Raw genomic sequence first — 24,419 nt, 5'->3', positions numbered from 1 at the left:
CATTAAATTATTTGGATGGTAGGCTTCTTTGATTCTTGGGCTCCATCCAAGACTTCCAGAATCAAATTACCTGGAGTTAAGATCCAGGATATGCATTTTTAACAAGGTCCTAATTTGATTTGATGCATGCCTAAATTTGAGGACTACTGTTTCTGAAATACATTGGGAATAGGAAAAAAAGAATACAAAGCTTAAAATCAAGAAGTTAATCTGTTTTCTGAAGTTACGAAGTAGAGAAGGCAGCTAAGTTGGTAATGGTTAATATTGTGATCAAATCAGAATATAGAAAGCATCATTGGGGTGATTAGGAGAACCTTCCTAACTGAGGCTGTATTCATTTTTCTCTCACCCTGAGTTTAATACAAATATAATTCAAGCATTGAAAGCTGGTGATTCTTCATGTATTTCTTAGAATTAATGTGACTATATTGTCTCTGATACTCAGCATTTCTGGGAAGCTTTGTTGACTTTTACTGCTATCAAAACAAAGTAGGAAAGAATGAAAATGTGTCTTAGATCATAGAACAAGTGAAGAAGGCCACTTAACAGAAAGGGTCTCGCAAGGTCCCCAGAGGTAACTAGGCTCTTGAGAATCCAACCCTCATCCCAAGAAAAGCAAACCATGGTGTTTGTCTATTTATAAAGTATAAATGCCAGGGAATCAGACACTCAACATCCTTTGGTCAATGCCCGGTTAGACGGAAACAGGTAAATGTTTTTGATCACTGACTTTTTACAGAGAGTTGATGCCGCCGAGTTGCTCCGTCTGTACTTAAACTATGACCTTTTAGAAGAAGCTGTGGAGTTGGTCTCAGAATATGTGGATGCCGTACTGGGAAAAGGACATCAGTACTTTGGAATTGAGGTAGGCTTGTCTCCACATTTCCTTTAGTTCTGTATTATCACACTTTCTTTTTCCAAAGGTTTTTCCAGATAGCTTGAATTTAAATTTCCGACTGGAAACAGTATCATTCGTTAACAATTTAGAGAAAAGTTTTGTTGAGTGTGTTTATCCTTAATTGGCCTTGGGCCTGCTTTAAGATAAAAGATGACACGAATTTAAACATACGCATTTGATTTAACTAAGAAAAGCACTAGCTCCCCAGCTGAAAAGAGTTGGGGGAGGAGGGGCCCAGTCATGTATCTGTGTGCACACGTGTGTGCGTGCACGCATGCCTGGATGCACTTGCGTGCATACACACACAATTTCTGGTTGTGAAAAGAAAAAGCATTTCATGGTATTGAATCCTGTGGAAGTAACTGCCCAGAAGGGTCCACTTTCCAGATTTTCTTCAAACGATCCATATTTTCCCTTTCAGTTCCCACTGTCCGCCACGGCTCCGATGGTGTGGCTCCCATACTCCTCCATTGATCAGCTTCTCCAGGCTCTGGGAGAGAACACTGCCAACAGTCACAACATCGCAGTGAGTAAATCCTCTCGCAGTGCACCTTAGATTATAGAAGTCCTTGCACTAGCAGTTGCAAAGCCTGCTCTTGTGGTTCTCAGGGATTAAGAGAGGGGCTGAAGCCATTCACTGCCTTTCACATGCTGCCCAGTCCCTTTATGAAAAAGTGAAAGTGAAGTTAGTCAGTCATGTCCCAACTCTGCGACCCCATGGATTGTAGCCTTATGGGCTCCTCCATCCATGGGATTTTCCAGGCAAGAGTACTGGAGTGGGTTGCCATTTCCTTCTCCAGGGGATCTTCCCCACCCAGGGATTGAACCTGGGTCTCCCACATTGCAGGCAGACTCTCCACCATCTGAGCCACCAGGGAAGCCCACCCCTTTATGAAATGATTAGTTAAATCACATATAAGCTTTCTGTTCCTGGGACGAGAGCTAGTGAAGCTTTTATTAAAAATACTGGTATGATTTGCATATTTAGAAATTCATTAAGAAAACAAGTTTGGAGTATTGTAGATAATAGAAAAGTCCAGTTTTTGCAGTGGAGCCACATAGCAGACTCCTGTACTGAACAGTGATTAAATGAAGCACAGTGGCTAAGAGCTTCATCAGGGGACATCTGGCTGGTGACATCACAGTGGTAACTTTAGTCTTGTTCAGTCCTTGACCTATTCTCGAACAATTCCCTTCTTTTCTCCTACAGCTGTCCCAGAAAATACTTGACAAATTGGAGGACTACCAGCAAAAAGTGGATAAGGCAACACGGGATTTGTTGTACCGTCGGAACTGGTGACCTGGACGGTTGCCCAGGCTTTGTAACCGCTTGGTGCCTCTTCGGGCTTGAGACTTTACCCTGCAGGAAACCTGTACTCCGGTCCGGTTTTTATACCTGTAGATGACATCTGCAACAGTCCGGGCTGCATTCTGCACAACAGAGAAGGGTAGATGAGTCAGGACCTGTGCTTGCTGGTGGTGCTAACACACAAATTTCTGGGTTTCAACCTTGGTCTCAGACAGCTGCTTTTTTATATGATTCACAAGCTTTTTTAGAGTTTATATTTTTTTAAACTACCGAAGACATTCTTTATCTGCAAATTAAACCCCACCTTCACTTTCCAAAATAGCGGATGGTTGTTGGTTTGTTGTAGCTGACCACCAAAAGCAGTCAGTGCAAATCCTTCCATTCTTCCCTATCACTTTTTGTATTTCAATAGAATTATTTTGCTCCAGAACTGACATGTATTTTCTGTATTGCAGACAGAGGCTAATGATTTTGTGTACTCTTTTCATTATTTATTGTGGAGGTTTTTTTTTTATGATCTTCAATAAAGTAGTAAGTAATTTTCCTAGATTAACCCTAACATGATGACTAGCTGTTAAGGAAGATATCTTGAATCTGGTTCTGAAGCTAAAGTGGAATAAACTCTTAGCTAAGAAAAAATTGAAAATTTATCATCTATAAAAATAATATTTTCCAGGTAAACTCCATTAACTGCTATGATTTATGATAATCAAGCCGGACTTGATCATACAGGTAGTCTAATAATGTATTGGACCAAAATATAAACTCTCCTGGTCAGATTTAGAGGCCTTCATGGCCACAAATTTGGGGAAATGTGAAAAAATAAACTCTTGAATTTTATTCTGTATGTTAAAATTTATCTTTTAAAGAAACTATCTGTATAGTACTTGCTTGTATGCCCTTTGACCTTCCTTGAGTTTTTCATAAGCATTTAATTTTTATACTGTCAATATCATATTTACATTATATATTTTAAATAACAATATGAGTTTCCCTGTGGTACTGTTATTGTAGATATTGCGGTATATGGTTCTTTTTTCATTTCATCTCTACCATGATTAATGTAAAGTGTTTGATGCAGTTGCAGGCAGCAAGCGGCCTTGCCCTCCCAACTCCGTAAACGTGTGACTTCCAGTTGTAGCACAGAATATATTTTGACCTGTACATACATATATAACCAAGAGAAAGCTTTCTCACTTATATTTTCATGAATGAGTAATGGATGATAACCTACAGTCTGAAAACTATCAAACCCTGTTGTAGCCATTTCTGGAGGATAAGTAGCTCAAGACTGGCCCTGTTCCAGAAAGCTCATTTGCATAGTTGATCAAAGCAGTGGTTTCCATGGTAGCAGTTCATAAGACACTGACCAGCTCTTCTGTCCATTTTCTTCCACCTTCCTCACTTTGATTTCCAACCAGAACAGAAAGAAGATGTGCACATTCTTTCACTTCACTTTTCACATCACTCTGAGTCTGCAGTTTTGCTTTCTGGACCATGTGATGTATTAATAGCATCATCTTTCCTTGTTTCTTCCAACTCTGACAATTTTCTGATTATAAATTGTTATTAAAAGGACTCCCTTCTCTTTTAGTACTTAACTACCATTAAATATCAGGGGTAAAGAACCCACCTTTCAATGCAGGAGACATAAGAGACATGGGTTCAATCCCTCGGTCAGGAAGAGCCCCTGGAGAAGGACATGGCAACCCTCTCCTGTATTCTTGCCTGGAGAATCCCATGGACAGAGGAGCCTGGTGAGCTACAGTCCTTAGGGTTGCAAAGAGTCAGAAATGACTGAAGCCACTTAGCATAGCATGCGCCATTAAACATGTGATTCTTGAAAGAAAACTTCATAATTCTTAAAAAATTTAACAAAATGTGACAAATAAGGTTTCACTTTTCCAACCTGTGACAATAAAAGCATCATTTCTATTAATAATAGAATATATATATAGCACACAGTCTCATACTAACCGTTCTTTTTGTGATCTAAGAAAGCTCATTTGTTCTACAAAGCTATCTATCAGTGAACACATTCTAGGTAACAATTAACCTAATTTACCTCAACCTGATTAATACTTCTTTTTTTCTGCTAGAACACAGTATATATATATTATAGAAAGTTCTAAAGTTTATTTTATTCTTTAGGGCTCTTTGTACCTGAAAACAAAGACAGTCCTATATTACTTTTAATATAAGCAGTAGCTCATCATTAACCCTAAGCCACAAGAATATACCTGTATCTGCTTAGAACGCCATATTCAAAAGATCAATTTATTGCTCATATGACCTATGCCAGTTTCTATAGACTAAAAGGTATTTCTTACAGTAAATGAGGCTTCGTGATTTAAATGAACTTCCATGGAACACATAAGGTCAAATAATGTGATACAACAAAAAATATATTTGGTCTTTGTCCCCATTCCTAGCAAATAGCTTATAAATCCTTGTGAAACCCTGAGTGAAAGAAATCTTTGTTATGCTAATAAGGTGACTCTGAAGGGGGCCCTTAGATAGCTTCAGGATGGGGATAGTCCCTAGGGAGATCATCCTGTGATGGTGAATATAGGGTTAAAACTTGGGGCCAGCCCAACCTCCCGCCTTTCAGCCCAACAACCAGCCTTTCAGTATAGGTGATGATGGAACACATTATTTATTTTCTGAAGCTGTCACAGTGAATCCCCAGTCATTTACTGACCCATGGATTCTGTGTGGTAGCCATGCATCTTCTCTACGAATACTCCCCCCACTCTGGCCAGTCTCTTCATGTGAATGTTCTTTGGCTACCTTAGTGGAAACACAGACCGGTTTCCTCCTCATCCTCTGAATCCAAGTGACAGTAAGATTATTTACTTTCTCGGTGTATGCAGTTAAAATGCCCAGTTCAGATACAAGAAACATCAGTGCATGCTAGTGACTTTTGAGAAGAGTCGTGTTTGAATGCCAGTTGATAGGGGTAGGGTGAAAATCAGACATGCAGCTACAGCTCAGGTTTCCAGGGGAACCAGGCATAGAGAAAAACAAGTCTTATATATGAGTTAAATTGTACAATTTAGTTTTGCCATGGAGACAATTTCCATAAAGTAGGAAAAGTTAAGGTTATTATAGGGATCATTCAGGAGAGGAAAGTGTATTTTTTGGAAGCAGAAAAATCTTCAAAACTGTTCCTCACTTTTGATGGTTAGCAGGTGCTCCAGTGTAATCACGGGCTTTGGAGTTTGGGGAGGAGGTACGGGAAATGGCCCAGGTGACCCCTGACTCTCTACTCTGCTCCTTCATCCTTCCCTCCCTTCTCCCTTCCGGCAAAATAGACACTTAAAGCCAGCGTCAGAGTTGCTCGATGCATCTCAATAGTGTGCGCTGTTTCTGAGGTTGCCCTGCAATAGAGGGCAGTCACCTTTGCTAGGTGAGACCGTAATGAAAGCCACTTTCCATGGGCTTTTGAAAGATGATGCTTGTTTGATGTTGTTCAGTAGCCTAAACACAATCTGTTTCTGGTTTTCTTCAACAAAGTCTAGCTTTTCCTTCAATGATTTTGCACCAAAAAATAAAATTTTCTTGAAAATATTTTGACCAAGATAAAATTAAAAGGATCTCTTTAGTTTTCCTTCTACTGCCACACACGAGGTTCCATCAAAGCTAGGCACAAAGAGTAGCTTGGGTGGTTTCTAAAATTCCTACATATCCCCTCCTTCTCTGATTCTAGCCAGCTCTGCACTCATTTTGCTTTCTCTTATCCCCACTAGCTTCCTGCTTATTTAGAACTTGAAAACACTTCTGTGTTTCATATACTCTTAACACTAAAGCAAGCATATAATAGGTACCATTTATTGAAGGCCTGCTGAGTGCCCTGTGTGTACAGTTTTAGGACATTTGCAAACATCTCATTTAATCTAGCCAGCATCCTTTAAGATAGGCACAATCCCATGTTTATAAACAAAGCGAGGGTCAGCAGAGTAAAAGCATCTTGCCCTGGCTTCTGCTGCCAATGCATAGTGTAGATAGGACTTGAACGCAGGTTTCCTGACTCTGCTCCTAGATGTTAACTACCTGCATCCTGTCCCAAGCAACGCAGGTCTCTGAGCCCCTCAGGCTTGCTTGTATTTCCAAGTGGCCTCACATCCAGAATGGCGGGGTTCACTCTGGTGATATCCACCTCTGTATGAGAGTGTTCCTTTCCCTTTTTCCCTTTTGCTTAAGCAAAGGAAGCTGCTAAAGGAGAGTCTGAGACCTTGATCATCCATAATTGCTCAGTTTAGTCGCTCAATCGTGTCCGACTCGTTGCAACCCCATGGACTGCCGCACGCCAGGCTTCCCCATCCATCACCAACTCCCCAGAACTTATTCAAACACATGTCCATTGAGTCGGTGATGCCATCCAACCATCTGATCCTCTGTCGTCCCCTTCTCTGCCCACCTTCAATCTTTCCCAGCATCAGGGTCTTTTCCAGTGAGTCATTTCTTCACATCAGGTGGCCAAAATATTGGAGTTTTAGCTTCCTCATCAGTCCTAATGAATATTCAGAACTGATTTCCTTTAGGATGGACTGGTTGGATTTCCTTGCTGTCCAAGGGACTCTCAAGAGTCTTCTCCAACACCACAGTTCAAAAGCATCAATTCTTTGATGCTCAGCTTTCTTTATAGTCCAACTCTCACATCCATACTACTGGAAATAGTAGTCATAGCCTTGACTAGATGAACCTTTGTCGGCAAAGTAATGTCCATGCCTTTTAACATGCTGTCTAGGTTGATCATAGCTTTTCTTCCAAGGAGTAAGCGTCTTTTAATTTCATGGCTGCAGTCACCATCTGCAGTGATTTTGGAGCCCCAAAATTAAAAGTCTCTCACTGTTTCCATTGTTTCCCCATGTATTTGCCATGAAGTGATGGGACCAGATGCCATGATCTTAGTTTTCTGAATGTTGAGTTTTAAGCCAACTGTTTCACTCTCCTCTTTCACCTTCATCAAGAGGCTCATTAGTTCTTCACTTAACTGCTCACCTATAAGTGAAATGAGGGCTTCCCTGGTGGCTCTGCTGGTAAAGAATCTGCCTCCAATGTGGGTTACCTGGGTTGGGAAGATCCCCTAAAGAAGGGAATGGCTCCCCACTCCAGTATTCTGGCCTGGAGAATTCCATGGACTGTTTAGTCCATGGGGTCTCAAAGATTCGGACACGACTGATGACTTTCACTTTCACAGCCTCCTGGGAAGGCTGGACCAGGGGGGCTGGAGAGTAAGTTGAGCCACTGTGGCCAGTAAGCCAATCAACCACACCTGTGTAATCAAGTAAAACCGACCGCAAGACTGAATGGAACATCCTGGACTGAGAACACAGTGTGCTCCGAGGGGGATGTGCTGACTTCACAGAGGCGATATGGGAGCTCTGTGCTCCCTCCCAGACCTCACCTTGCATCCTTTGTAGTAAAACTGAAATCATAAGTACAGTGCTTTCCTGAGTTCCGTAAATGGTTCTAGAGAATTATAAAATTTGAGGGGGTTGTGGAAACCTCATTATGTAGCCAACCAGAAGTGTGGGTGGCATGGGGGTCTCCCTTGAAGCTGATCTCTAATGTAAGGGCAGCTCTGGGGACACCAAGGCTTCCCTGGTGGCTCAGATGCTAAAGAATCTGCCTGCAATACAAGAGACCTGGGTTCGATCCCTGGGTCGGGAAGATCCCCTAGAGGAGGGCAGGGCAACCCACTCTAGTATTCTTGCCTGGAGAATCCCATGGACAGAGGAACCTGGTGGGCTACAGTCCATGGGGTTGCAAAGAGTCGGACACAACTGAGTAACTAACACTGCCTTCTGGGAGACTGAGCCCTTAAACCTGTGGTGTCTGATGCCAGCTCCTAGGGGTAATCCTCAGAATTGAATTGCTCAAGACATGCCCAGTTGGAATTGATTGTTGACCTAGAACAAATATTCTGCCCTGTTATTTTTCCAGCAAAGATGAGTTTATTCTGAAGCATCAGAGAATTGGCAATCCAGGATCTTGAAACTTTGGCAAGCCACATGCAAGTTCCCTCAGGGCAAGGGAAGTAGCTGCTCTTTTTGAGGGGGTGGGGCTGTGCTGGGTCTTAGTTGCAACACCGGGAATCTTAAGTTGCGCCATGCAGGATCTAGTTCCCTGACCAGGGACAGAACCCATGCCCACTGCATTGGGAGAACAGAGTCTTAACCACTGAACCACCAGGAAGACGCTGTAGCTGCTTTTCTAAAGAAGCTGGGATAACTATAGTAAATAAAGAGCACAGGGCTGTTCATTGGTTGAGTCCTTACCAGGAAAGAGGAGGAATCTTCTTCCTATTGGGATAGCATCACAGGGTGTGAGAGTTCCCTGTCTTGGTCTCTATTTAATTGAGATTTCTGTTTATAATTTTTTTTATATAATAAAACTTAGATGAATAAACACACACAACCCTAAAACTTTATTCTATGCTTCTGAAGCTGGGCTGGATGAAGCACAAGCTGGAATCAAGATTGCTAGGAGAAATATCAATAACCTCAGATATGCAGATGACACCACCCTTATGGCAGAAAGTGAAGGAGAACTAAAGAGCTTCTTGATGAAAGTGAAAGAGGAGAGTGAAAAAGTTGGCTTAAAACTCAACATTCAGAAAACTAAGATCATGGCATCCGGTCCCATCACTTCATGGCAAATAGATGGGAAAACAATGGAAACAGTGACAGACTATTTTTCTGGGCTCCAAAATAACTGCAGATGGTGACTGCAGCCATGAAATTAAAAGACGCTTGCTCCTTGGAAGAAAAGCTATGACCAACCTAGATAGCATATTAAAAAGCAGAGACATTATTTTGCCAACAAAGGTCTGTCTAGTCAAAGCTATGGTTTTTCCAGTAGTCATGTATGGATGTGAGAGTTGGACTATAAAGAAACCTGAGCACCAAAGAATTGATGCTTTTGAGTTTTGGTGTTGGAGAAGGCTCTTGAGAGTCCCTTAGACTGCAAGGAGATCCAACCAGTCCACCCTAAAGGAAATCAGTCCTGAATATTTTTTAGATATTCATTGGATATTCCTGGATATTCATTGGAATATTCATTTATGCTATGCTATGCTATGCTAAGTCGCTTCAGTCGTGTCCGACTCTGTGCGACCCCATAGACGGCAGCTCACCAGGCTCTGCCGTCCCTAGGATTCTCCAGGCAAGAATACTGGAGTGGGTTGCCATTTCTTTCTCCAGTGCATGAAAGGGAAAAGTGAAAGTGAAGTCGCTCAGTCGTATCCGACTCTTGGCGACCCCATGGACTGTAGCCTACCAGGCTCCTCCGTCCATGGGATTTTCCAGGCAAGAGTACTGGAGTGGGGTGCCATTGCCTTCTCCGGGAATATTCATTTAGCTGAAGCTAAAACTTAAATACTTTGGCCACCTGATGGGAAGAACTGATTCATTTGAAAAGACCTTGATGCTGGGAAAGATTGAAGATGAGAGGAGAAGGGGATGACAGAGGATGAGATAGTTGGATGGCATCACCGACTTGATGGACAAGAGTGTGAGTAAACTTCGAGAGTTAGTGATGGACAGGGAAGCCTGGCGTGCTACAGGCCATGGGGTCGCAAAGAGTCGGACACAACTGAGTGATTGAACTGAACTGAAAGGAACTGAAGCTGGGGCTTCTATGGACAGTCCCTGTCTGCAGCATACCTCTTGATGAAGTCCCAAAAGCTACAGTTTTAATATGGATTAGGAAGGTCAGCTTTTGAAATTAAATCAGGGGCTTCCCTGGTGGCACAGTGGAAAGAATCTGCCTACTAATGCAGGGGACATGGGTTCAATCCCTGTTCCGGGAAGATCCCACAGGCCATGGAGCAATTAAGCCCGTGCGCCACAACTACTGAGCCACAACTACTGATGCCTGTGTGCCCTAGAGCCCACGCTCTGCAACAAGAGAAGCCACTGCAATGAGGCCTCCCTGCACCTCAATGAGGAATAGCCCCTGCTCACAGCCACGACAGAAAGCCCACAGGCAGCAATGAAGACCCAGTGCAGACTAGATTTTTTTTAATTATTAATAAAAAAGAAATAACATCAAATACAGAGTAAGGAATTGCCCACCAATTGTGATTATAACTAAAAATATTTTTAAATGGATATTTCACTTGTCAAATCCAACTCCTGATAATTTGATTTTACTGAAACAATGTCATCACCACAACCAAAACATCCTCAGTTAATTCCTGAGGTGGGTTAGGCCCTTGGAGATCAAGGATCAGGCCTGATTTTTCTTTAAAGGGAGTAACTCTATGTTTATGCGCTCTGTGTGGAGACACAGTCAAACCTTCCTGTAAAAAGTCAGATAATAAGCAGTTTAGGATTTGTAGTCTACACAGGTCTCTTTCACATATTCTTGTTTGTTTAACCCTTTAAAAAGTAAACCTGATTTAACCATGGTTTGCCCATCCCTAGTTCAGATCCTGATACCTTCATGAGTGCCTGCGTACTAAGTTGCTTCAGTCGCATCCCACTCTTTGCAACCCTATTGACTATAGCCCGCCAGGCTCCTCTGTCCATGGGATTCTCCAGGCAAGAATACTGGAGTGGCTTGTCATCTTCCTGACCAAAGCCTTGAACCCACATCTCTCATACCTGCATTGGCAGGCGGGTTCTTTACGACTAGCACCACCAGGAAACCAACCCCCGACACCCCCGCCCCCCCCGGCCAAATACTTCCTCTGAGGCCCAAAACAGCGAAATATGCCTCTAAAACCAGTGGTTCTCAACCCTGGCTAAGCATTAAAATTATCTAAAGAGCTTTTTAAAAGAAAATTGGTATGAGCCCTGCATTTCTACCACTGATTCAGATTCTTATGTTGCTTTAATGTTCTCTGAATCAGGGATCCCCAACCTTCAGGTCACAGACCTGTCTGGATCTGTGGACTGTGAGGAATCAGGCCGTACAGCCAGAGGTGAGTGGCCAGTGAGTAAAAGAAGTTTCATCTGTATTTGCAGCCACGGCTTCCTATGGCTATTACCACCTGAGCTCTGCTTCCTGTCAGATCACCAGCAGTATTTAGATTCTCACAGGAACGCAAAACATACTGCACTTAAATCATCCTAATCCATCCCCACCACCCTCTTCCTTGAAAAAATTGCTGCTGTTCCAAATGGTTCTCTGGATAGCCAGGGTTGAGAACCCTAGTTACAAACAGTAACAGCCACCTGCAGAATTGGGAATTGCCCCCAAGGAAAACAGCCTTTCACATTTCAGTGCATTGTGGTTTGGTTCATAATCTCAACTTGGTTCTAGCTAGTTTTGTAATAGGATCTGGACTTTTGTATAAACAGAATTCTCCTTAACATTAGCAACAGCTACCATAGGGCTGGCCTCCCTGGCAGTCCAGTGGTGGGGAGTCTGCCTGCCAACACAAGTGACGAGGATTCAATCCTTGGTCTGGGAGGATCCCACGTGCCAAGGAGCAACCGGGCCTGCCTGTCCACAACTACTGAAGGCTGCTTGCCCTAGAGCCCATACTCCACAACAAGTTCAGTTCAGTTCAGTCGCTCAGTCATGTCCGACTCTTTGCAACCCCATGAATTGCAGCACGCCAGGCCGCCCTGTCCATCACCAACCCCCGGAGTTTACCCAAACCCATGTCCATCGAGTCAGTGATGCCATCCAACCATCTCATCCTCTGTCGTCCCCTTCTCCTCCTGCCCCCAATCCTACCCAGCGTTAGGGTCTTTCCCAATGAGTCAACTCTTCGCATGAGGTGGCCGAAGTATTGGAGTTTCAGCTTCAACATCAGTCCTTCCAATGAACACCCAGGACTGATCTCCTTTAGGATGGACTGGTTGGATCTCCTTGCAGTCCAAGGGACTCTCAAGAGTCTTCTCCAACACCACAGTTCAAAAGCATCAATTCTGTGGCGCTCAGCTTTCTTCACCGTCCAACTCTCATGCACTATATTCATTCAAAAACTCTGAGCGCTTATGTTCCGGAATGTACATTTCAACCCAGGGAACAAAACAGACAAGTCACTACTTTCATGGCTTTTGTTCTCAACAACCAATCCAAGGGTTCATCTATAAATGAGGAATATGATCTAAGAATGAGAAATAACAGTATAGATATCTATCCTATAAGGTGGTTGTGAAAAACAAATGTAATTCTATATATAAATTACTTAGATGATATGTCACACATAAGTGTTCAATGTTACAAATTATTACTGTATGCTCTAGCAAGAATTGAGTGGTCCTTAGAGATATACACTGTGGGAGACCCGGGTTCAAACCCTGGGTCGGGAAGATCTCCTGGAGAAGGAAATGGCAACCCACTCCAATATTCTTGCCTGGAAAATCCCATGGTCAGAGAAGCCTGGTGGGCTACAGTCCATGGGGTCGCAGAGTCGGACACGACTAAGCGACTTCACTTTAGAGATATAAAGACATATACCACTGGATTTCTTCAGTTCAGTTCCGTTCAGTCACTCAGTTGTGTTGGACTCTTTGTGACCCCATGGACTGCAGCACACCAGACTTCCATGACCAACTCCCAGAACTTGCTCAAACTCATATCCATCAAGTCTGTGATGCCATCCAACCATCTCATCCTCTGTCATCCCCTTCTCCTCCCACCTTCAATCTTGCCCAGCACCAGGGGCTTCTCCAATGAGTCAGTTCTCCACATCAGGTGACCAAAGTATTCCAGCTTCAACTTCAGCATCAGCCCTTCCAATGACTATTCAGTGTTGATTTCCTTTAGGATTGACTGGTGTGATCTCCTTGCTGTCCAAGGGACTCTCAAGAGTCTCTTTTCAACTCATTGCTGTCCAAAGGGCTGTCACGAGTCTTCTCTAATTTGTAACACTGAGCACCTATTATGTGTGAGGCACCATCTAAGCAGTTTATATGTAGAATTGCATTTGATTTTCACAACAACCTTATAGGATAGATGTCTATACCGTTATTTCTAATTTATAGACCATATTCCTCTTTTATAGATGAATCCTGGATTTCTTAAACTCAATGGCAGGTTAAGTGCTGGTGAGGAGCTCAGCATTGAGATAAAAGATTTAGAGATGTAACCCCTGCAATGGGTCTTGAGGAAGGAAAACAATTTTGCCATGTGAAGCAGTAGTCATTCCAACTCGTCTGAAAGAATAAAGGCGAGAGAAATGCTCTGTGTGGCTGCCTCTGAAACAGGGCAGGGGAAAACAGAGTGCTAAAGAAAGATTAAACCTAATAAAGTGACTAGATTGGGAAGGTTCCTGGACCCCATCGCAAAAATTTAGGCTCTTTCCTCCTATGCAGTACGTCAAGTAATTTTCTTGCAGCTGATAAGCAACAATATGAGACATCATCTTTGTGCTCCAAGAAAAAATTTACAAAACCATAAGAGACCCAATATTCTCGTTAGTGTTCAACGTTAGACCCAAAGTAAACCCCAATAAACAAGGCGAAACTAAGGGAAAGCCCAGGAAAGCAGCATAGCACTCTAGATAACAAACGACAAGAAACAGCCAAGGACGAGCTCAAAATGGAGGACAAGGCGGCAGAGAAAAGACACCGTAAAAAACGCAGGGGTGGAGCGTGACGTAATTTGGAAGCGAGTCTAAACTCACAGTCTTCCGTACTATTGGCTTGACGCTAACCCTTTTTCCTTTTCCATTGGCTCCCGGCTCCGTCAATGTGTCAAAATAACCAATCGCCTAGCCTCATGGGTAAAATCCGCCCTTCCCCCTGGGGGCGGGGCCAGAAGAGCACACCAGGTCCAGTGCGCTTGCGCGAGCGCGCGCTCTGCCGGTTAAAAGCGGATCCCTGCAGGAGGCGGTGTTGCAGCGTATGAATATTGATTACGCGTCGCCGCGCCGAGCGCCCGCCCCTCTCGGCTGTCCGACGCCCGCGGCTCGCGCTCGGGCTCGCGATGGGGAAGAAGTCCCGGGTGGTACCCGGCCGAAGGCCCATCCTGCAGCTCTCTCCGCCAGGTCCCCGGAGCAGCACGCCGAGCAGGGACCCGGAGCCGGAACCCGACGCCGAACCGGACTCGACGGCGGCAGCTGCGCCCAGCCAGCCGGCCCCGGCAGCGGTGTCGACGACGACGGCCGCGGTGACTGCCGCCGCGGCCTCGGAGGACTCGCCCTCAGAAGGTAACGCGTGCGCGAGGGCCCTGGCGCCGAGGGGGGGCCAGTCCGAAACTCGAGCTCGGGGGTTGCGGCCTAGGTCTGTCAGACTGGGCCTGCGAGGAACGAGAGGCCCTGGCGGGCGGCGTCCGCCTCCGAGGCCTGCTGCGCGGGGCCTGCGGGCGGGACGGCTGTGGGCCTGGAGGGGCGGAAGGGGCCGCGGAGCCGTGTGCGCTCGGCCGGAGCCGGCCCGGAGGCGCCATCTCGCGTGCAGGGCTTGGCCTCTTGCCTCACCGTCTGCTCTCGGTTTTGAATAACTTCACGGGGTAAATGGAGACGGTGCGTTTCCGCGTCCTAGCCTCGGTGACCGTGGAACCTGCCGTTTCCTACACGTCGTGTGCTTTTGCTTTCGCTTTTGTTGAAATTGAGAGAGACGCTTTAGAAGTAACCATACTTCTGTTAGGCCAGCTGAAGTGTAAGTCCCTCCTAGTTGGCAGGTTTCCGCAACATTCCTGGAGAGGTGGAGCCCGTGGGTTCCCAATCACTTGTGTTTGTCCCCAAAATGGTGCTTGGATTAAGTTGAGCCAGACAGAATTACGTTAGGGGCCCGATGCCGGAAGAGCCCCGACCATTTCAGGTGCTAAAAGATAGTAATAAAGATCACTTTGGGGGGAAAATGCTCCACTTATGCTTATAGTAAAAGCCGTATGATTAACCCGGAGAGAATTTAACGTGTGCTTGTGTGTGTTTTAACTTTGGATTATTGCGGGTAATTTTTATATATGCTGTTCACATTCTTAATGTTAACGCCACTGGGCAGAGTGGAGATTCGAGCTATGTATGTTTGCTTCGCGCCTCTCAGTTATTTGGGTCAGTGATGGTTAGAGCCACCCTATTTTGAAATTGATGAAATCAAGAGAGGTCAAGTCAGAGATTGTTTTCTCACCAGGGTAGTTTTTCCTCTGTTCGGTCATCTGACTGTCGTTTGCTTTTGTTTGCTGTTTTAGATCCAGATGAACAGGAGGTGGTGGTGGAGGTTCCCAGAGTTGTTCAGAATCCTCCCAAACCAGTCATGACCACCAGGCCCACTGCTGTTAAAGCAACAGGTATAGTTGTGTGTGTGTGTTTTTTTAATCCATTGTCTATAATATCTTTCTTTAGGATCAAATTGTGTTTGTATATGGTGTTTTGATAAATGTTTCGGTGTTGCAAATTTATACTCCCATTAAATGGAAATTTAACGTCTTTGTGAGGGCTTGTAGTTGTATGTATACACTTTTACTAGTGTAAAATTTCTTGTTCTTGTCTCTCTGTACCCAGTTTAGTTTATTTTTTATTGAAGGATAATTGCTTTACAGAATTTTTCTGTTTTCTGTCAAACCTCAACACAAATCAGCCATAAGTATACATATATCCCCTCTCTTTTGAAACTCCCTCCCATCTCCCTCCCCATCCCACCCCTCTAGGTTGATACAGAGCCCCTGTTTGAGTTTCCTGAGCCTACAGATTCCCCTTGGCTATCTATTTTACATACAGTAATGTAAGTTTCCATGTTACTCTCTCCATACATGTCACCCTCTCCTCCCCTCTCCCGATGTCTATAAGTCTATTCTCTATGTCTGTTTCTCCATTGTTGCCCTGTAAATAAATTCTTCAGTACCATTTTTCTAGATTCCCGTATATATGTGTTAAAAGACGGTATTTATGTTTCTCTTTCTGACTGACTTCAGTCTGTATTAAAGATTCTAGGTTCATCCACCTCATTAGAACTGACTCAAATGCATTCCTTTTTATGGCTGAGTAACATTCCCTTGTGTATGTACACCACAATTTCTTTATCCTACTGACGCTATTTTGTAACTTGTTTTCTGGCTCCCCCAGTATCTTTGCATTCTTTAGAGAATGCTAACAATGTCTTTTTGTCTTTTTCTTTAACAAACTGCTTTGATTGGTACCTAGCAAATGTTTGCACAGCTGAAAATTGCTCTTACTGAATATTTTTTAAGCATGAAAGAATGTTTGCAACAATGGTTTTGTAGACAAACCTGGGTTCAAATCACCACTCTAGCATTCATACTAAGACCTCATGACATCATTTATCTGTAAAACAGATCTTTCAGTCCTAGGTTGTTTTGATGATTAAATTGAATAACATATATAAATTTCTAACCCACAAGTGCCAAAAATGTTCATTTTCTCTACTCTTTATATATTTTGAGAGATTAAAACGTGTTTTCATACTAAATATTCTATAATTGGTAATAACTTTGGTCTTCTGAATTTGGGGGACTTTTTGTACTATGTACCCGGAGTAATAGATGCTTGTTCCTCCCCATACCCCATTTGCCACTTTAAAAAAGTGTGAATTAGAGTAACCTGGAGAAGGGAATGGCAACCCACTCCAGTATTCTTGCCTGGAGAATCTCGTGGACGGAGGAGCTTGGTGGGCTACAGTCCATTGGGTCGCAAAGAGTCAGACACGACTGAGCAACTAACACACACACAGAAAAGGTAAAACAGGTTGTGAAAGGAATTTGAGAACTAGGAAATGCCATTATGTTTTCAAGAGTTCGGAAGAGATTTTATGTATATAGTATGAAAAGCTCTGAATTGAAGAGAAAAAGACTAGATGGAGCCTTGAATAAACCTGTTGCTTATAAGACCCTCTCTGAGCTTGGGGAATTAACCCTGCCGGGGAATTTTGTAATCCAAATTCCACTCAGCTCACCTGGCTGGAACCTTTTACCAAAGTATATAGAATTAAAGCCAGTGTTTGTTATTGTCTGGAAACTAAAAAGTGTTTCTATGTAAAAATATGAATTTCCCATTCTCCGCTTTTCCCCAGAAACCCATCAGTGCTGAATTCTAAGGTGCAGATTTTTTCTGTACAGAAATGTCTTACGCAGTTCTTGCCCTTACCTGTTGTTCAGGAAGTGTGGAAAATTGACTGGTATCTACCCCTGCGGCCCCCAAATGAGATATATTTAGAAACTGGGAAGGGAGATACTGTCTTAATAGTTATCCACTTAAAAATCTTCCTAATCAGTTTAAGATAATATTTTGGAAATAGATGGTATAACAACTTAGCTATATACTAAAAAATAATGGTGGCATGATTTATGTGACTGAAGTATTGAATGTGAACTTTTGTATGTAAATGAAGCAATTTCTGTTCACATCTAGGTGAATATACAAATTCGTTTATGGAATTATAACAAAGAAAACTAGATTTTACCTCCTAATAAATCTTTTCAGTTTCCACGACACTGAAAAATTTAGTCCTGTTATTAACTGAAAAGTCAAGTTGGACCTAGATAGTTCATGTGCCTATTGTGATAAAATACATAGAGTATATATGCTCACTTAATTGTAACATTGGAGTATTAGACATTGATCAACTAGTAAAGAGTTTCAGTTTGTTTTTTTTTTTTAAAGAAAAGAATTGCATTGCAGTATTATAGAGGCCATACTTAATATTTTTGGTTTTAGCTTGAGATTTTTGTTTTCTTTGTTTTGGTTGTAGCATCTTATGTTCTGTTTTAATTCGTCACTTGTTTGAAGGGGAAAAAATCATAGAAAAGAGCTTTGTTTTCCACTTTGAAAAATCTCCTTGTTTCATTTACTAAACTCTAGTTGGGTTACTTGTTTGAGATGGAGATGTAAATCAAATTCTAAAATCAGGATATATATTATGTGTTCTTTTGACAGAGGGAGTATGTGGTTGAATAATTGAACACATATTTTGAAAAGGATGTCAAATTGTTATGCAGGTTGATTTTATTAGTTTTAAGTGCATGATTATTTTGTACCTCTCTTGGTGGTTAGCTGCAGATTTTTTGCGGTTCTGTAAGTAAGGTAAATATGGCTGAAGAATCATATTTTCTCTTGGATACTTCTAGGACTTTGGCATTGTTACAAATGTTGTTTTACCTTTTTGTTTCCAGGAGGTCTGTGCTTGCTTGGTGCATATGCTGACAGTGATGATGAAGAGAGTGATATTTCAGAAAAACCAGCACAGTCTAAGGAAGCAAATGGAAACCAGTCAACCGATATTGATAGTACATTGGCCAACTTCCTAGCGGTTAGAAGTGCTTTTGTGTTTGGGTTTTTAGTTATTGAAGCCACTTTGGGATTTGAATTTCAAGTGGTTAGCCCACTTGTCAATTTGTATCTCCCGCTCTACTTTTCTTCCTTGGTCCCTCCTCATCTCTGTCACTTTTCCTTTTGTGCCAGTTGTAAGGAGAAAGATGGAGAAGAGGAGAGTTTTGACTTGAGAAGCCAAGACTCAAGCTTCTTAAGTCAAAACCCTGTACAGTAGAGGGTTGGGTTTTTTTGGTTGTTTTTTTTTTAACATTTATTGCCGTTTTTTGGGTTTCACGTCATCAATGCGTTTGTTGTTTTCACCCTGAAGGAAATTGATGCAATAACAGCTCCTCAGCCAGCGCCTCCCAGAGCAGCTTCTGCTCCACCCCCAACTCCACCCCGGCCAGAACCAAAGGAATCCTCGCCTGCCCTTTCTTCCACTACTCCTAATGGGACAGACTCAACCCAGACCGCGGGGTGGCAGTATGATACTCAGTGTTCACTGGCAGGAGGTAAGCTTGAGTCTGAGTTTAAAGAAACCTAAAGTGTGGTTCTTAAAGTTGTTCTAGGCATTGAGGTTCCCAAAAGGTGAAAGCCTATATACCTTAGCCCCAGACTTTAGAATTCAGCCCCAGACTTTAGAATTCTGGCTTTTTTTTTTTTTTAATATTTATTTTACTTATTTGTTTGGCTGCACCCTGTCTTAGCTTCAGCATGTGGAATCTAGTTCCCTGACCAGGGATCGAACCCAGGCCCCCTACGTTTGGAGTGTGGAGTCTTAGCCACTGGACCACCAAGGAAGTCCCAGAATTCTGGCTTTTTAAATACAGTACTTGGAAAATAACTAACTGGTTAGTTATATTTTTATCCAAAGATAATTGTTTGCCTTTTAACCAGTGGCAGATTATGCTCAATAAATAATAAAAACCATTATTTTTAAAAGTCTCTTGAGGTTTGCAATATATCTTTCAACTATCAAACTGCTTTTTTAAGCCATGTTTGCAGAGACAGCTCAGGAGGGAGGAGTTGCCCCCAGGGGACGTTGAACAGTGTCTGGAGAGGGTTCTGATGGTCGCTGGGTTGGGGGTGGGCAGACACGACGTTGCTGCATCCAGCGGGTAGAGGCCAGGATGCTGCTGAACACTGCTCAGGACTGTACCCCCCACTCCCCCACCCCAGACCTGTCCTGCCTGTTAACAGGGCTGAGGTTGAGCAACCCTGGGCTAGATGGTTATGACTTGAGATACAGGGTCAGAATTGTGCAGAAATACGTGCTGCCTAAAATTTGTTTCATTTTCTTCTAGTTGGAATTGAGATGGGAGATTGGCAGGAGGTTTGGGATGAGAACACAGGATGCTATTATTATTGGAACACACAAACAAATGAAGTGACTTGGGAATTACCCCAGTATCTTGCCACTCAGGTACAAGGATTACAACATTACCAGCCCAGGTAAGAACAGACTTGAAAAAGAAGTTAACCTAGAAGGAAATCAGAGTCTAGTCTTCTGTTGATATTTGCCTTCTGTTGCTTTTGCTAAGTATATGTGTTTTTTTTAGTTCTGTAACAGGTGCTGAAGCTAGTTTTGTGGTAAATATCGACCTGTATGCTAAGGAGAAAAATACTTCTGTTTCTAGTAGCAAAAGTGGACCAGTCATAGCCAAGCGAGAAGTTAAAAAGGTCAGTGTTATAACTTAATCTCTTCTGCTTATTTTCAAATCCAAAGAGCTTGAATGCTACTTTGTCATAGATGTATTAACCTTCTGTTAATATTTCACAACATAAATGTGAAACAGGATACATTTTGTTTCTTGAAGCTTTACTTAATCTGTTTCTGTTTATTGTGTGGCATTTATAGCAGTTCCCCAGTTCAGTGGTTCTTCTGGATGTTGCCATAGAGGTCCCTTGGGTCATTGTGAAGGAAATGGGAGCAGCTAAGCAGGCAGGGAGGGCTTCAGGGATTTGGGGATTCCACTTTAGTTTGTTTTCTTTTTTTTTTTTACTTTAATACAAAGATTAGCTATGTTAAAAATTACTGATAGTGAAACGAGCATTTTTATAGCCTCATCAGTAGGGAAAGTAAGTTGTACTCTACTGAGAGAGAGTGTGTGTGTGTGTTGAATTTTAATTTATCTTGAATTTTTAAATGATGGGAAGTGTATTCAAAAAATGCTTTTATAAAATAATCTATACAACTCTAACAGGGAGGTAGAGTAAATATCCCAGTGGAGGAAGTAGACACTTGAAATATAATCACACATTTCATTTTTGAAATACTTCACTTACCTCTCAATCACCTTCACAGCATATTTGTGAAGTTGTCTCATCATACAGAAGAGGAAAGTGAAGATTTATCCACTTATGTGTAGAACTGACAAAATTAGAATTTTACTTTTATCTGCTTCTGTTTCTTACTAGTCCTTTGACATCCAGAGGAGAAAAGATATGTTTGAGTTCCACCCAGAACAATAATACTGCCTTCCTAAAGAAACATTTCCATTACACACATGTAAGAAAAGTGGTACAAACATTTATTAATCTGGTGGGGGTCAGTGGTTTTGAAGAATATCCAGTGACTGAAAATTATGGTCATTTTTAACATGAACAGTTAAACTCTATTCAGGTGAAATTTCTTTGGAAGTTAAGCGAGATTATTTTATTCTTTATAGGAAGTAAATGAAGGAGTTCAGGCTCTCTCGAGTAATGAGGAGGAGAAGAAAGGGGTGGCAGCATCACTGCTTGCTCCTCTGTTGCCTGAGGGAGTGAAAGAGGAAGAGGAGAGATGGAGAAGGAAAGTGATTTGTAAAGAAGTAGAGCCCGTTTCAGAAGAGACAGAAACAAGCACAGCAGAAGCCGCAGCAGGAAAGCCACAGGAGAGCCTGGTGGACAGTGTGGAGGACCCTGCTCAGGAGGATCTCTGCAGTGTGGTTCAGTCTGGAGAAAGTGAAGAGGAAGAGGAACAAGATACCCTTGAGCTGGAGCTGGTTTTGGAAAGGAAAAAAGTAAGTTTTTGGTGTTTTTGTTAGGTATGTTTTCTTCCTTCAGAACTGTCATACTCTGTGATCATTGTGCTCCAGTTACACCACTGGCGGGGAGAGGGGCTGTGTTTCTTACCCTTTCACGTAGATATGTTTAAGCATATGTAATAAAAACCTGAACTCGAGTTGATCTACTGATGCCCTGAGTGTGAAGCAGAGTCTCAACAGTTGTTGGTTGTAACAGTAATACAACTTGGAAGCTTCCCCCTTTTGAAAAATCTGAAGCTGTGGAGAGTGGCTGGGCTCCCCAGGTAGCCCAGTGGTAAAGAATCTGCCTGCCAGTGCAGGAGACTCAGGCTTGATCCCTGGGTTGGGAAGATCGCCTGGGAAATGCCATGGACAGAGGAGCAAAAGAATGGGGAGCTTAATGCTCAGTCCTGATGGAGAGATGTGTTAGGAAATACTTCTTGTCCTCAGAGTACTTAAATTCCAAAAACACATGGCTGTCATCCTTGCTACTCACAAATAAATGTTGGTGAACAGTTAATGACACTCTATTTTCATGTTCATTGTAGGCAGAATTGCGAGCCTTGGAGGAAGGAGATGGTAGTGTGTCAGGGTCTAGTCCATGTTCTGATATCAGCCAGCCAGCATCTCAAGATGGAATGCGTAGACTTATGTCTAAAAGAGGAAAATGGAAGATGTTTGTTCGAGCAACCAGTCCAGAGTCTACCAGCCGGAGTTCTAGCAAAACTGGACGAGACACTCCAGAAAATGGAGAAACTGGTAATTGGTGCTTTAATTAAACTTGAGAGTTGAAAGATTTAGAGGAGCAATCCTTCTTACCCCTTTTTTGTTCCCTCTGGAGCAAATAGAAAGGTATCGCAAGTAGAAAGGTACTCCCTTTTAGGGAAATGTGGGGAAGGAAACTTCTACCTTTTCCTGCTCCACCTCTAACGGAGCAGTAAGAATTCAAGAGGCTGGAATCCATTGGGTTGTGCAGTGGCTGCTGATTGGAGATAACTTCTCCCTCAAACACAAAATAAGATGGGGTCCCTCCTTCCCTTCTGTTTTCATCACTTGCTACAGTTATCTTGTGATCTGCACGAAGACGATGGGTTCTCCTTATCTCTTTATTTCCAGCTGGTAAGCAAAGCAGGCAGGGACCACCTCTGGCAATCCCAGCCTCATCTTCTCTTTGTGTGTACAAGTTGCCCCGTCTTTTTTTTTTTTATTTGACTGCGCAGGTCTTTGTCGCGTCATGAGGGATCTTTCATTGTGGTGCATGGGCTGCCTAGTTGGAGCCTGAGGGCTTGGTTGCTCCCGGGCATGTGAGATCCCAGTTCCCCAACCAGGGATCAAACCTGCGACACCCCCCCCCCCCCCCTGCATTGCAAGACAGATTGTCAACCACTGGACCGCTGGGAATGTCCCCAAGTTGGCCAGTCTTTGGTTGGATGTGTGGATAGTTTGGTGCTATCATGAGGATCCAGGTTATCTTCAGGGTAACATAGAAGAGAACCTGCTGCATTCTTCCAGTCTGTTACCAGAACTGACTAGTTTTAATCACCAAAGTCTTAGTTGAGTGTACCAAGCAGAAGATACTTTATAGGTTATGATTTAAAAATAATAAGTAAAAATACAGGTAGTAAGTAAACGCAAACATCCTTGTTTGAATTTTTCTTTCCAATGAACAATACAGAAGCATATAAAGTAGAATTCTAAAGGCCCCCCTCCCTCCTTTGCCTTTTCACTATTCTCATTCCCTACTCTGAGGTCTATTTTCTGTATTTTTTGTCTACATATATTCTAGACTTTCTCTTTTATTTTTTATGTGCGTTTGTGATTGTGTGTGTACAGTGGGCATACGTAAATTTTAACATAGGTGAGATTAACCGTATTGTTAAACAACATGAAAATTGTTTTTCACTACTGAGTGTTATAGATGTCTTCATTTAACTCTTCCCTCATTGATCGCCATTTGTATCCTCGTTTCACTGTTGAAAGTAATACTACAGTTATATTATCCCAAAAAAGTATAAGCCATTCAAATGTCCATCTAAAGAATAGTGGATAAATTGTGATGTATTTTTGAAATTGAATATAGAATAGCAATGAAAAGTGAATGTTCTATTGTTACATGCATCAACATGAATTATCACCAGAAACAATAATGTTGAATTTAAAAAGCAGCAGAAGAACGCATATGTTAGAATTCCATGTATGTAAATTGGAAAATGAGCAAAACTACTGTGCTTCAGGATCTGTCCGTGATGAAAGTACAGGCGCTTACTAACATCATCAGGGTGTGTCTGATGTGAACATGATGGGGAAGAGGCACAGGGAACTTCAAGGGGTTACTACTGGTCTTCTGCTAAGCTGAGTTGTAGTTACTGGAGTACTCATGTTCTTTATATTGTACTTACTAGTTACGATACTTCACAATTAAAATCAAGGTTAGCAAACATCTTGGGACATCTGTCGTTAAGCAGGTTTTAGTATCATAATACAGACTGCTAGTGGTATATTGCTAGGTTAAGAGGTGTGTGCATTTTAATTTGATAAATCCTGCCTAATTGCCCTCCAAAATAATCATATCTCAGAGCTCTAGCAGTTCTTTGAAATTGTTAAATTCTTAAACCTGTCATCAAATGTAAGATGTCTGATATATAAATAAATTAGAAACTAGTCAATGGGGAGAGTAGAAAGATTTAGTTTTACACAATTTGAAAATGCAGAAGGAATGTTAATGATCAGATAAAAAGAACAAGGCCATTGTATGATAAGGTTTAGTACTTCATAAATTTCAGACTTTTTATGAAAGCTGTTGAGAGTGGTGTTAAAGTCACATTTCTTCTTTAGATCAAAGACTAACCGAAGTTAAGAAAGCGTACTCAAATTTGTTCTTTTTCTTTTTATCTGTGATCCTCATGAGAGATTGATTTCTACTGGATATATGGATTAGTTTGATAAGCAGGTGTTAAACAAACTTAAACAAAGAGTTCATATCTTTTATGAACTTTTAGTCCATTTAAATATGTGGTAAGCCTGTTCTCTTTTGGA

General features: G+C 42.3%; 2 protein-coding genes across 25 annotated transcripts in view; both read left to right on the top strand.

The window, feature by feature from the left end:
* The window catches only part of NUP160 (nucleoporin 160), a 42,401-nt gene extending 39,211 nt beyond the window's left edge, over positions 1-3,190 (top strand). Inside the window, exons 34-36 of the mRNA XM_081538829.1 lie at positions 740-865; positions 1,320-1,424; positions 2,109-3,190. Of these exons, the coding sequence (XP_081394955.1) occupies positions 740-865; positions 1,320-1,424; positions 2,109-2,198 (321 nt within the window). The 3' untranslated portion in view covers positions 2,199-3,190. The remainder of the gene's footprint in view (positions 1-739; positions 866-1,319; positions 1,425-2,108) is intronic.
* A 10,817-nt stretch (positions 3,191-14,007) lies between these two features.
* The window catches only part of FNBP4 (formin binding protein 4), a 31,763-nt gene continuing 21,351 nt past the window's right edge, over positions 14,008-24,419 (top strand). For 14 of the 24 annotated variants that reach the window (XR_014068262.1, XR_014068261.1, XR_014068263.1 and 11 more), the window contains exons 1-8: positions 14,008-14,322; positions 15,303-15,401; positions 18,240-18,376; positions 18,707-18,890; positions 19,683-19,830; positions 19,938-20,058; positions 21,048-21,380; positions 21,932-22,142. Coding sequence is in view for 16 of the 24 variants with exons in the window: in XM_081538850.1 (XP_081394976.1) it covers positions 14,100-14,322; positions 15,303-15,401; positions 18,240-18,376; positions 18,707-18,890; positions 19,683-19,830; positions 19,938-20,058; positions 21,048-21,380; positions 21,932-22,142 (1,456 nt within the window). In the remaining 8 variants the exon portion in view is untranslated. Of the gene's footprint in view, positions 14,327-15,302; positions 15,402-18,237; positions 18,377-18,706; positions 18,891-19,682; positions 19,831-19,937; positions 20,059-21,047; positions 21,381-21,931; positions 22,143-24,419 lie in introns of all 24 variants that reach the window. The other 10 variants (XM_081538851.1, XM_081538847.1, XM_081538848.1 and 7 more) reach the window with 6 other exon arrangements.

The sequence above is a fragment of the Giraffa tippelskirchi genome, chromosome 11 (genome assembly GCF_054371585.1).
Source record: "Giraffa tippelskirchi isolate mGirTip1 chromosome 11, T2T-mGirTip1v1.2.pri, whole genome shotgun sequence".
Taxonomy (NCBI): domain Eukaryota; kingdom Metazoa; phylum Chordata; class Mammalia; order Artiodactyla; family Giraffidae; genus Giraffa; species Giraffa tippelskirchi.
Note: the sequence above shows the minus strand (reverse complement) of the source record. Positions and strands in the feature narration are given on the sequence as shown.